The following is a 13,877-nucleotide window of genomic DNA, read 5'->3' on the forward strand; positions in this document are numbered from 1 at the left end:
TCAATTTGTACAGCACAGCATCAGTACTGTCTCAGAAAGAAATGGCACAGATCTAATGGATTTCAAATCTAAATAAGGCACAATCTGGAAAGGCTACTTTTTTTACTTTTTTTTATTAGTAGCTACTTTTTCAGGGGGACAAGCAATTTTTAACTGACTATAAATCAAAAAGTATAACCAGTTTCTGTCACTTGTACGTACATGATACATGTATTTTACTGTTTTTGTTACCGTGAACACACTGTGCAGGTAGGGGTCTTGTGTGCAGAGTTAACTGGATTAGATTATTTTATGCATTACCTTCCTTTTTTTTGTAAAAGCAAGCAGCCAGACCACATAAACATAATTTGACTGGTCCTCAGAAGTCTTTAACCTGTCATTTGGCAAGTGGCTCAATGAAACACTGTCAGGGAAAGCTGTTGTTGATACCAAGTACATACATGTATGCCTACATTAAAGACACTGGACACTATTGGTAATTACCAAAGACCTCACTTGGTGTATCTCAACATGCATAAAATAACAAACCTGTGAAAATTTGAGCTCAATTGGTCGCATAAGTTGTGCGCTTTCAGATGCTTGATTTCGACACCTCAAAATCTAATTCTGAGGTCCCAAACTCAAATTCAAATATTTTTGTGAGAAATTACTTCCTTCTCAAAAACTTTCTTACTTCAGGGGGAGCAGTTTCTCACAACGTTTTATACTATCAACAGCTCTCCATTGATCATTTACAAGTAAGTTTTTATGCTTACAATTATTTTCAGTGGTTACCGATAGTGTAACACAACACCCATGTTTAAAAACATTTTTTTTCTTAATAGTTCATCTTTCCTTATGAATTGATTTATTTTTCTCCATAGATTGAATCATATTTTATAACAGATTCAAAATTACAAATGCAGAATATTTTGACATATATGCAGACCAGTATGGCAACAATCTGGCAAATGGTAGAATTTTTGTAAATTGTTGTATTTTCCGCAATGCTGTGGTTTTTGTTTTAGTTTGTGTCCCCCCCCCCCTTTTTTTAAGGGAGGAGGGGGTGTGTGAATCATACTTTCGCTTCATTCCAATGTACAACATGAACATAAATTTTCCAATACAACACTTGAAAAAGTGTCAAACCTTTCTCATTCCAGTACACGCACACATCATGTATTGATTTATTCAGAGTGTTAATTGTGGCATCCCTGACCCCCGACTACCAATTTACCACCAAGAGGTGCAAATGGCTTAACTACAGCAGACATTGTGGCTATAAATTAGCTGTTTAATGTGCAGCCCTCACTGCCAACACTGTGCAGTAATTTTACGAGGCAGAATGTGAAATAAACATTGCCCCAGACACCGGTATGTACTGTCTTCTCTCTCTAGATTTTGTCCTGCAAAAACCAGGCTCGGAATTACACGTCCCATTTAGACCTTTTTCGCCATTACTCGGTACATGTTCATAAGGCGTGGAATCAGGTGCATGCTGGTTAAGCTAGCGCTCAAGTTTTAATTCAATTGTTTTATTGTCACACACATTACACGTATACAGTGAAATTCACTTCGGCTTTTGAGAATACAATATAAAAAAATTGCAAAAAAGTACAGAAAACCCTTGAAAAGTTTGATCGCTAGCTAGACTGGTTTGCACCTAGTTCAGCAGTTAGCGCTCGCCCAATGGGTATGGTCTATGGTCTTGGCCTTGGTGCCCCCTTCAAAAGTTCCCCATAGACTTTAAGATTTTCCAATGGAAGTGCCCTTTGCAAAACGAAAATGGCCTTGCCATTTCAAAGATAAAATTCCAGGTCTGAAAAAATGGTTTTCAATTTTTTTTTAGAAATGAAACATAGACCTACTACAGAATTGCCAGTGCCAAAGGCAATATTGTTTCAATTCTTGACAACTTTTTTTTGCATTAAATACATTTACAATGTAGATTGAAACATGAATCTAGATATACAAATGTAGAGAAATCACAGTTTCACATACAGTAGTCTCACAATCTGACCTTTGTATCTCTTTTGATATGGCCCTGGCTTTTGTTCCCAACAATGAAAACCTGAAAAGTTAAAAATATCACGTTCACCTTCCTCAGGGTAAAACCAGGTGGTGATATCAACCCACTCAACACAAACAGCTTTGTCTACATTTACTTACACTACTACTCCTTTTTACAATTCAAAGAACAAATTTCTAGTTGGTTTCCCAAAGTTTCACGTTCAAAATTAGTGACCCTTTTCACAGGACATGCTAAATAAACTGATACATCAAACTGCGCTTGTTGAACACTAATAGTTTCCAGGCATTACAAGCAGTTCTTAAATTGCTACCACCTTTCACCATACACGCAGTACCGAAAAAACAACTTCGTTCACCCATTTTGCATCAAAATGTTTTGACTGAACATGTTTTGTGCACACTGAATGCTAATAGTAATACTGAGTAGCAACTGGTGATTTTTGAGTAGGAACAATACATTTTGGATAGCATTTTGATATAATGTTACACCATATGCACATTTCACAAGGGAAATCTTTCACTGTATACAATGAATTGATTCCCTAGAATCCATCCTGGAAATGACCCCTTTAAAAATGGCAAACCGATCAAGCTGCACTACACATACATGTACTGTAATGTGTATGCTAATACAAAACACACACAAATAAAGTGTGCTTTTGGTAAAGGACTAATACATGTAATGTAACTCAAAACTTCACATCTGTGTTGAATAACACAAAGTAGGCAACATGTTAGGCAGGGCCCAAATGAACATGAACATGATGAACATTTGTGTCGTAAATTTGTATTGTGCATTGTACACATTTACACTGTACATCATGGTGCAGTAAGACTTTGATACTATATTATTAGTACATTGTACATACAGTATGTACATTATGTACAGAAAATCCTGTACAAAAGCACAGCACATAAACAAAACTGTATTTTTTTCCCCCTACATGTTGACTTAAGCCCCTTTCACACAAGAGCAAATTAGCAAGGGTCCCTTGCTAGATTGTAGCATCTTGTACAACTTCAATGAATACATACCTTGTGTTAAAGGACAACAATTGTTTCTACTGTCCAAGTTCTCTTGCATTTGCAATATCTGGTCAAGCATTGCTACATTTTACAACCATGCTAAAATTAAGCAGGGGATCCAAGTTAAATAACTGTTGTCGTGTGAATAGCACTTCATTATAGGAAACCATTTGTTTTTTAATAATGCTGTGGTGTAGCAGCCACGTGTACCATACAAAAATGTACAGTGTTATTTATGTTGCAGAGAAATCAACACATTTCAGGTCAACCCTTCATTACAGTTAAACCCTAGACTAGACTCATTTACAGGTCACTACCGGTTGCCATGGTGATGCCATGATTACAAAAAAAAGCTGACAAATAAACACTGGTGTTGGTTGGTGGTGAAGGCCCTGGCCTCCCTAGCCTGGCAGACAAACACCAACCTTGTGTTAAGTAGAAGGCATCTGTCATACCTTAGCAATAGCCTGGAGGAAGGGCAAGGGGACCACATTGGATTCTTTCCAGCCAGGATTCCTTCATTTAAAAAACACTTTTAAAAAAGGGTGGGGACAAAAATTTGGTTCCAGAAAGAATAATGCATCCATTCACAATCACATCCTCTGATTGTTTTTCCACATAAACCTGGGAAAAACACTACGTGAACATATTATGGATACAAGTTTGCAAAACTGCATCAACCCCACAGCACTTCATGTCATAAGCATTTCATGCATGTGATTCCTGCTAGTGTGGCAAAATGGCTGTGTATAAAGAGCCTAGGACAATGCTAAGAAGCTACATGTATGCTCTGTAGCTTATTTTTTTTTAATCAAAATGGCAAATCCACTAATTCAGTCAAATTCTTGTACAAAACATGAGGGGAATTTAAGAAGATTAGTTTTTTTTTTTTATTACAAAGATTTGATCATGTAGGCTGACAAATGCTGGGGGATATTACACCTTGTTTTAAACAAATTTGCATCTTTTCAAGAGTACAACTTGCCTGCACAAATACTCTTTTTACCCAGTTATATTGTTTTATTTGCTTGTTTGTTTGGTTGTTTGATAATTTCTGCCTCAAGCTGAATCATTCGTCTGTTCTTCGTGTGTTGTGGCCGAGCAGTCTGCATGGCATCGGGCTCATGTTCTGATGCTTGAATCATTGGAGTGTGGGTTGGAGTCCTGATCAAGACCACATTCAATGAAAAAGGGAATTTCTGCTTTTAAATCTAAGGTTTTTTGGTCTGTCAAAAATTTTCAACATTGTTTACACATGTAGGTTGTACAATTCAAAGAGAAACTACTTTTCGGGACCCCCCCCCCTTCCCCCAAGTAGTGATTAACCAGAGATGCCAACATTGAATTTAAAAAAAGAGTAGCATCTCCCAAAAGTTAAGGGCGAGCGTGGCTTGGGCTCCCTAAACCGATTTTTCTATTACCCTCTACAATGCTAATTAGCTCATTTTCAGACATTGTCGTGAAATAACAATTACCTCTGTATGCACCACCAGAACAGCTACAAATGTTTATAATGGCCAGTGAAAAAAAAACATAACAAAGGGTGGCCTTACTTAAATGTTTTTGTTTTAATGGTCATAAATAGAACCCACACAATCCATCCAGATAAACCGTTTACATCTATTTTTACGTTCGTTACAAATTTATTGATTGATCAGGACAACCTTCAGCTTGAAAACAAAAGACTTGTTATTCTCATGTTTGTCTCTGTGTCATTTCGTCTCTAGGCGCAGGTGATTCCCGACAGTCAGCAGGGTATTTTAATATTTCCACCGTGCCCGAGAAAAACAGTTTTGGAATCCTGGGGTTCACAGAGGACTGAAATGTACTGCAGAATGTCGTGGCTTGTAATTCTTTTAGATGACCTTTTTTGGCCAGCTGTTTGTTACATAGAAAACTATTCTTCAGTTTTTTGACATCAAATATAGATCAGCATTGTCGCCAAAGGGTATTAAGACAATTTCAGGAGGAGCTGTCTGTGAATCATTCTTTATTTTTTTCTTTAAGGCCAGGTTTTTCAAAAAAAGGAGGAAGAGGGGCTTTTTATTTTTTATTTCAAGATGGCCGCCATTCTTTGTTAAAAATTTCAAATATCCATTGTTTTTTCTACTGCTGAAACACACAAAACATAAACGAAACAATTTAGTAGAGGCATTCAGACAAGACATTCACAGGGCTGTATGCTTCGTTTTTGAAAGGGCAAGGGCACCAAGGCATTTTCTTCTTGGTGAAGGGCACCCTATGATGAAATTGCAAAATTGTACTTGAGCATTTCAAGGGCACCAAGGCAATGACCAGGGGACACGGAGGCAATCGCCTTCATTGCCTCCGTGAAGTATCAGGCCTGCATTCAGATTGTTTTTGCTGAGATCAAAATAACCCTATTTATAAAATATAAAAAAATAAAATATAAAATGTGCATAAAAAAATAAAATAAAAAATAAAATAAAAAAGGAGGCGGCCTGTAAAACGTGTTTCTTTTTTTACTTGGCCTAATTTGGCCTACATGTGTTTCCTTCCACTGAAGGAGGAACGGATCTTTGCACAAACATTTCAATTTCATTCTATCTTAAATTGTCTGTTGCCATGCAATGTTCCTACTAATGTCTTACATTAGTCCATTAGTCTCCCTCTTTTTTCTGGTTTGGTTTCTTGGTTGTCTGTAAATAAATTTACACAACTGACTGCAGATAATTGATTGTCCTGATTATTGAAAAATTATGGGCCAAGTTCACTTTAGGTTTGTGGTCTTTATTTGAAGGTAGTGAAAGGAAGACTTTATTAGCAAGTTATAAAAAAAATTATAAAGTAAATTGCATTATCAGATTTTATGTGTACGTAAAATTTGTCTGTTTGATATTAAGAATAAGTTTTCACCAAATAAATATTCGTATTATGCCTTGCCCTTTAATTATCTTTACTTGACGCTTCAAAGTTCAACTACTTACAAAGCTACAAGAATTTGTTTAAAATAATTTTTACGAGTTCACCTTGTATGAAACTGTAGCTTTGCATTAGCCATAATAATGTTCCAGCTTATTATGCCCCATAATAATTCATTTCACAAGACAGTTGTCTTGAATGAACCATCAGTACATTTTGTAGCTACTGTAGTCCTTTCTTGACATAAAGGTCAAGCAGGAAGCTACACTTAGCTCACTATAGGGTCGATCAATTTTTAACTATCAGAGCCAATTTCTAATTAAATTTCCAGTTCCCACCCGAACAAGACATCGGGCAGAAGAATCTTTTGACAAAAATCCCCACCCGGTTCAAATTCAATTCCAGAACACAAAAGCTTTTAAATAGCTATCTGGTTACAAAAGTCCATTCATTGTGTTTTAAAGGGCTAACATCTGCACACTAAAAAGGTTGATCTTCAAGTTGGCAGGTCTGATTCTTCATGAAGGCAACTAAGGCGATTGCCTTGGTGCCCTTGAAATGCTTGCTTAGAAATTTACAATTTCCTCAGGGTGCCCCTCACATGTACAGTGTACCTAGGAGAAAATGCCTTGGTGCCCTTGCCCTTTTAAAAATGAAGCATACAGGCCTGAGTTGGGCTATTTATTGTTGTTCTCATTTCAATTCTGATCTTTAGGCCTAAACAAAAAATCTGGTCAATTTTGAGAGCTCAACAGTACAAGCCCAGTGATTTTGTGAATTTCCCAATAGAATTTGAGCTTTAAAGAATATAAAGACTTAAAAAAACGAGGCCAAGACCGGGGTTCGATTTCACAAATTGATGAGAAATTAGAATCATCTTGAAAGGTGGGTTGTCGGTATCACAATAGTGGTTTGAATTGTTATGGCACACTTTGATTAGAAAAGATTTATACACAGCAAAGATCCGTCTTAAATCATTGTGAAATCAGCATCGTGGGACAACAAGGGCTACGGTTTCAATGACCTTCATTTTAGGAGTTCCAGGGATGGACTGCTCATAATAAATAAATAATAGTAACAGCTTTAGGCTAATACAGCGGTTTACATTGTTTATGGTTATCTCAAAGTACACATCATTATGTACTTCCAGACAGGTTTTTGAATGTTTTGAATATGACTGATTTATGTAACACCTTACATGTATAAAGGTTTACAAGGTGCTTTGGCGCAACTGCCAGAAATGCTGGGGCGAGCCCACACTGGACACTATTAGTAATTGTCAAAGACCAGTCTTCTCACTTGGTCTGTCTCAACATATCTGCATAAAATTACAAACCTATGAAAATTTGAGCTCAATTGGTCGTCAAAGTTGCGAGATAATACTGAAAGAAAAAAACACCCTTGTCACACGAAGTAATTTTCCATGAATTTGATTTCGAGACCTCAAAATCTAATTCTGAGGTCTTGAAATCAAATTCATGGAAAATTACTTCTTTCTCAAAAACTACGTTACTGCGGAGGGAGCCGTTTCTCTGAATGTTTTATACTATCAACAGCTCCCCATTACCCGTTACCAAGTAAGGTTTTATGCTATTAATTATTTTGAGTAATTACCAATAGTGTTACATGTAAGTCAAAGGTTCGTATAAATGTACCTCTATGGTATAATTTTAAACTAAGATATTTTAGCTTTAAAAAATAATACAAAATTAATGCAAACAGTATTGAACAGTTATCAACAGACAAGCTTGAGTCTGCTACACTTACCAACACAAATAGTAGCTTTTTCTAAAGTTCAAAATAATGTACATTGTACTTTATGTTCACCTGCATTATGTACATGTACTAGATAGTTAAAAACACTCCACCATAATTAGTTGGTTAAATAACTAATTATGATCCCTCATTGAAATGCTGTGTGGATAAATTACTACAGCTAATAGAATTAGCTGCTGCAAATTAACTTACCAACAGAAAGGGCTGATGGTATGAATGCAAAAAATAGTTAATGATGGCCTGACGATTCAACCCTAGAAGAGTTTTTCTTGAAAGGTAGCCTTAGAAAAAGACTCTGCTAGGGTCGAAACATCAAGCCATTAGGATCATTACAGTATTGGTAAAAAACAAAAGTCGTGAAGATCACAAATTTACCTAAAACTTATATGGTCTAATGATAATGATAATAAAAAACATCTCTTCAAATATTTCTGTCTGAAATGTCATCTTTGATGAGAAGTAAATAATCTAATTTCACGTTTGGAGTTTATTTTTTGCAAATAAATGTAGTATAAAATGAACGATGTACTTACAGGGCACAGTCCGGACGTAGAGGTTTTCACGGATGGTTTGTTGCAGGTCGTGGTCCACTGAACCTTTCTGGAATCGCATGTTGAGATATCTCCTCAGGTCTTTATTCAACATCTGACCTGTTGGCAAAAAAAATGACAAAAAACCTTACAGGTTTTGTTTTCTTTATGGTATGCAAAACAGCACCACTAACAATGACAGAAGTCACAAACTGAAAGTTTATTTGTGGCGACGCGTGTGTGTGTGGGTTGTCCTACCATTGTGTGTATTCAACTGATGGCCTGTGAAGTTGTACTTGAGAATTATTTATATTCAACTGATGGCCTGTGAAGTTATACTTGAGAATTATTTATACAATACAATTCTATACAATGACTCATTTGTCATGCATGTGTATACAAGTATGTTCATATTTTGTCACTGTTCAACAGTTGTCACACCTCTCAGTCTCGGTTCCATTGATTTCAATACACGTCACTTCCAACAGCAAAGTTATTTTTTATTCATGGTTTAATAACAAACGGATAAATCTACACTCAAATAAAAAAAACAATTTTTACCTTTCTAATTTGATCCTGGTTTAATTGGCCTAATAATCTGTTAGGGTTAATGAAGATAATTGGGACACGAAAGGGGAAGTAAGCCTAGATTGTTTGCAGTTAATCCCTGTTGTTAAAATGCATTGGACAGTATGAATGATTTATGGATGTGTCCGTTTGAGAGAAACATCAGACGGAGAAAAACGATGTCATAATATTGTGCCGTGGAGCCATCGAAAATTGCACAAAGCAATCTGGAGTAAATGCACCGGGTTACAAGTGTGAACAGTGCACGATACATAAAATTCAAATTTAAAGGACAGTATTCCATCAAGTTCATAGCACACAGAAAAGAAATAATAGAGGTGAGTCTTGTGAAACTTTTAAAAGAGTTTTACGAAATAAACTTTTTGAGAAGAGATTCCCTAATGGCAGGAGAAAGATTGTTCCAAATCATTGGTCCAGCATGTCAGCTACATATATACAAGGAATGCTTTTGGACCCAGAATTTACATGTTCATTGTAGGTCTACATGTAAATGTAATGGAAAATTTAAGTGAGTGATGTCAAGTGTGGATCAAAGAAAATGTGAAGTAGGCCTAATAAATTGAAAAAGTAAATTGAAAAAGTATCGCCTCTATTGCAGTTTATTCTGTTCAAGAATTTAGGCCGAAAAAATATATGTACGTATTTAAAAAAAGTTGAGAATGAATCTGTTCTCTTATCGATACATGTAGCTAACGAGGTTCATGCGTGATTGGGTAATAATGTTCCCTCAAAGATGTGGAACCTACAGTACAACGAACCAGCTGCACTACATGTATTTTGCTATTTTTAATCTCTGCTGCTCAACAAGTGTTTCCTTCTCCAATGTTAGACATTGACGGTTAATACCGGTACACATGAACCTCGCACACTATTCTCAGGAGGTGTCCACTGGAGCAAGAATGCAAAAACTGAGAACCTTGCAGAGTACAATGATATTGAGGTTTTAGGTAATATACTGATAGGCCTACATCACATTTTCTTTGATCCACACTTGACAACACTCACTTAAATTTTCCATTACATGTACATGTAGGCCTAAAATGATATAAATTCTGGGTCCATGACATCTATTTTACAATGATATTGCTAGGAACTGTGTTCAGTTCTGGCTGTAAGCACAATAACTAGTGTGTGGACACGATAAGAAGAAGAAAAAGAAGAAGCACACTATTCTAGTGAGCTTGCATACACAACTATGTACATGTAGCATGTCTGGCCTACAGGCTACACATGCTGTTTATGTCTACCAGTTACATAACAGGACAAGTGTTATAAACACCAGAGTCAACAAGCCTGGAATTTCATCCTTGAAAGGGCAAGGCCATAATTCATTTTTGCAAAGGGGCACTTCAATTGGAAAAATCTTTAAGTAAATGGGAAACTTTTGAAGGGGCACCAAGGGCAGGACCAGGTGCCACTCAGGCCGATGTGGCCTGCCCGTAATGCCGGCCTGAGTCAATACTGAGGGGTTTAAACATCCCTACAGTCCAACCACCAAGGAAGAAAATTCTCCATGGTTCAACCATAGAACCTGCACACATGTAGAGCAACCTTCCATCTGCCCTGTCAGTATTTACCTAAAACCACAACAAATCAATGCATTTACAGTACACACCACCTAAAAAGGTCACCTTCTCAAGGCAGATCCACGACTATTGTTGCATTAAATCTTAGTTCAAATACACCTGTCCTGTTGTTGTCACTGTACAGTAGGTTAGTACTAGAGTAAAGTGTATATGTACACTGTAGGTATAATACCTGATGATCCAGCCGTCGATTTCATCAAACTCCCTAAATTGGATTAATCTTAGGACTTACATGTAGGACGAGTTAAGTTCCCTTTCCGAAGACGTAGGACGCATTGAACCCATTCTAAGTTAGGACGGGTTACTCGTCTAAGACTAGAGTTAACTAACTTTTAATAATTTCCAAGTCAATTAAGGCACAAGGCAAACACTTGATTTGTTATTTGTTAATGGTTTATTTCTTTACAAGCAATAGACCATGCAAGTCTCATGCGCATTCAAACATTTTTGGGACCACTTCACGCACATGGCATTAACGCAAAAAGGAACAAACTCATGCCCTTAAGCGGGTTCCCAATGTTCGAGTACACACAAGACTTGCACAGTCTGTTACTTGGGGTTTGGAAGGTCAAGCAGCAAGATGGAAACTGACCATGAGTTTTGGGGGAATTAGGACTTTAGTAAAACATTTGTTCACGATCACCACATTCATTACAATATTTGAAAGATGAGCTGTTTGGTCAATAATCCTTTATTTCTATGGAGCAGTAAATACATGTGCACTCGTATATAAACTCATAGATAAGCCTACAGTGCACAGCATCTATATAATGTAGCCATCTGTTATCCTGCAATTTATTACACAAATGTATCACCATACAACATAAGTACATACATGTGCCCATAAACACTGTAGAATTAGACACAACATGTACATGTACTATGGATGCAGTAAGTTCTGCACACTACGTAATGCACTACTGCAAACATGGTGTACCACATGTAGGCCTACGTATAACAACTAGCAACCTGTACACCACTGCATCCAATGCAAGGCATAATTTAATTTGACGGAAACATGGTAACTATACCATAATACACAATTGTACAAACATACAGGCCTAGTACACTATTTGTACAGTACGGAGGTACATGTAACAGCTAGGCAACTGACAAATGTAGAAAATGTTTTCAAGTTTTGATGCTCTTCTTCAAAATGTTCACATTTTGGTAAGTTTTCATGTCTATATAAGATCGCCTGAAATTTCATCCTTTCGAAAGAGGGCAAGGCCAATTTCATTTTGAAAAGGGCACTTCCATTGAAAGTCTACGGGAAAATTTTAAAGGGGCACCAAGGCCAAGACCAGGGGCAACAGAGGCCATGTCTTCCATCGAACTGGAACCTGCATGCCAGCCATGTTTCCAGTTCTGTACTCACGTACCTACATGAACATTTATGTTCCACCAACTTTTCTCTTTTTGACAGCTAAAATTGCTGCATACTGTAAGAGACACACACTCCACGTCATCCGTTTAATGAGACACTGACAAACAGTCTATAAACATAAGCCCCAATAATAGTGACGCTATACAATACTATGTAAAGTATGGCCACCATTTACTAGACACCAGCCTGGAATTATGAACACCAGCATGAATGCACAATGCATCATCATTATCATCATTAATATCGTCATCCAGAGTTTCCCCGCCCACATTGTCAATTGCTAAATGGACAGTGATTGAATCAATGAATCCATTTGGTTGGATGCAGGATGCTCTTGGCATGCTATGCAGGATAAACTGAATGTTTTTGGGGTTTTAAGAGTTTTGCTTTTAAACCTTCGAGAAAGACTCTGTTTGGGTCTAACAACAAGCCATTATAACTATTTTTGCACTTAAACCATACATTAGGCCTATGTAGATCCTTTTTGGTAGGTAAGCAGTTTGAAACAGCTCTATCTTCACATGCACTAAAATCAGCCATCTGTTATCAGCAAAGGGCAAAATATGGGGAACTCAGGCTTAACTGTTTAATATGCGATGGATGCCATTTCATCCAGCAACTTTTTTGATGCAACAATAGATCAGGGCCCGATTTCATGGCTCTGCTTACCCCCAATTTATGCGCTTACGTTTTAACCATTCTCCGCTAACTGTGCATCTCTGAATTTCTGCGCTAAATTTGTAATGACCGTTGCTACAGTGCTTTCCATGCCTGTTGAATCATAAGGCCTCCTTAATGTTATGTTGATGCACTGCACACTTTATACAACATCACCACATCACTGACAACCAATACATGTTCATTGTCAGTTTGTAAAATGTATTCCTTGCTCTATATATAATGCATCAAGCAACTCAAATGCAGGTAATTGAAGTGCATATTGTAAGAGAGTTCCATATGCCCCAGTTAGCAAGAAGCCCAGCTCATCCAGCTGAAGGGAGGTTTAAAGGAACACCTTGCCTTGGATCGGACGAGTTGGTCTTTGAAAAGCGTTTGTAACCGTTTGTTATAAATTGCATGGTAGGCCTACGAAAGATATTTTAAAAGTAGAATATAATGATCCACACAAGTATCACTCGAAATTGCGTGGTTTTCCTTTTACTTTGCGACAGACCGTGTTAGTTCGCAAAGTAAAAGGAAAAACTTGCAATTTCGAGTGATACTTGTGTGGATCATTATATTCTACTTTTAAAATATCTTTCTAAACGTATGCACTTTATAACAAACGGTTACAAGCGCTTTTCAAAGACCAACTCGACCGATCCAAGGCAACATGTTCCTTTAAATTAACGGTAATGTAAAGGATTGGTAGGAATAAAATATGTAAAAATAATAAAATGTAATAAATATATATATAAATATATAAAAAGGGAGTTCTAATGTACACATATCAGTGGCATTCAGTCTCCTCAGATGAGTAATTTTCAACACGGGAAAAATTACCTTGAATATATTTCAAGGCCACTTAAGTTGTGTACAATCAGCGCGAATTCATAATTATGAAAACAAGAAAACGACAACGCCTATCTTAATGAGGGCCTGCCTGTGTATTCAACCATCTCATCTGATTCAGACACAGCTGATGATGCTAGGGTGGTGAGAGACATTCTACAAGGAGCATCTGGGATGCGATCTCTGGAGGGTAATCATTGCCTCCTCATCCTCCTCCTCCGTTAGTAGAGCTGAGTCATCCATCCATGAGGTGGGTGTGTCCTCTTAATGAGGATCAGATGGCACTCCACCCTCATGACCGTACAAGTTCAACTGCCCATTATTACAAGGAGATAGTGCATTTCGTACTCACAGAGCACATCAAACCCACAATTCACAATACATTGTGTTCTCCCTTAAAGGGATGCTGCAGTGAATTAAAATAAAACAGTTAATTTTGCTGTCATTTATTTCTGATATGTATTGAACCTCAATAAATGTGTTTTGTTTTTTCCCCGACATATCTCACTTGCGTAATTAGCGAATAAGACATGCCCCCCTTTGTCGATTGTTACCGCCCCCCTACCATCGACGTCACGT

General features: G+C 37.2%; 1 protein-coding gene across 1 annotated transcript in view; it reads right to left on the minus strand.

Annotated features, from left to right (window-relative positions):
- LOC117304051 (membrane-associated guanylate kinase, WW and PDZ domain-containing protein 1-like) overlaps positions 1-13,877 on the minus strand; it is a 77,418-nt gene that overhangs the window by 50,542 nt on the left and 12,999 nt on the right. The window contains exon 3 of the mRNA XM_033788537.1: positions 8,229-8,345. Coding sequence (XP_033644428.1) covers positions 8,229-8,345 — 117 coding nt within the window. The remainder of the gene's footprint in view (positions 1-8,228; positions 8,346-13,877) is intronic.

This window comes from Asterias rubens, chromosome 2, assembly GCF_902459465.1.
Source record: "Asterias rubens chromosome 2, eAstRub1.3, whole genome shotgun sequence".
Lineage (NCBI taxonomy): Eukaryota > Metazoa > Echinodermata > Asteroidea > Forcipulatida > Asteriidae > Asterias > Asterias rubens.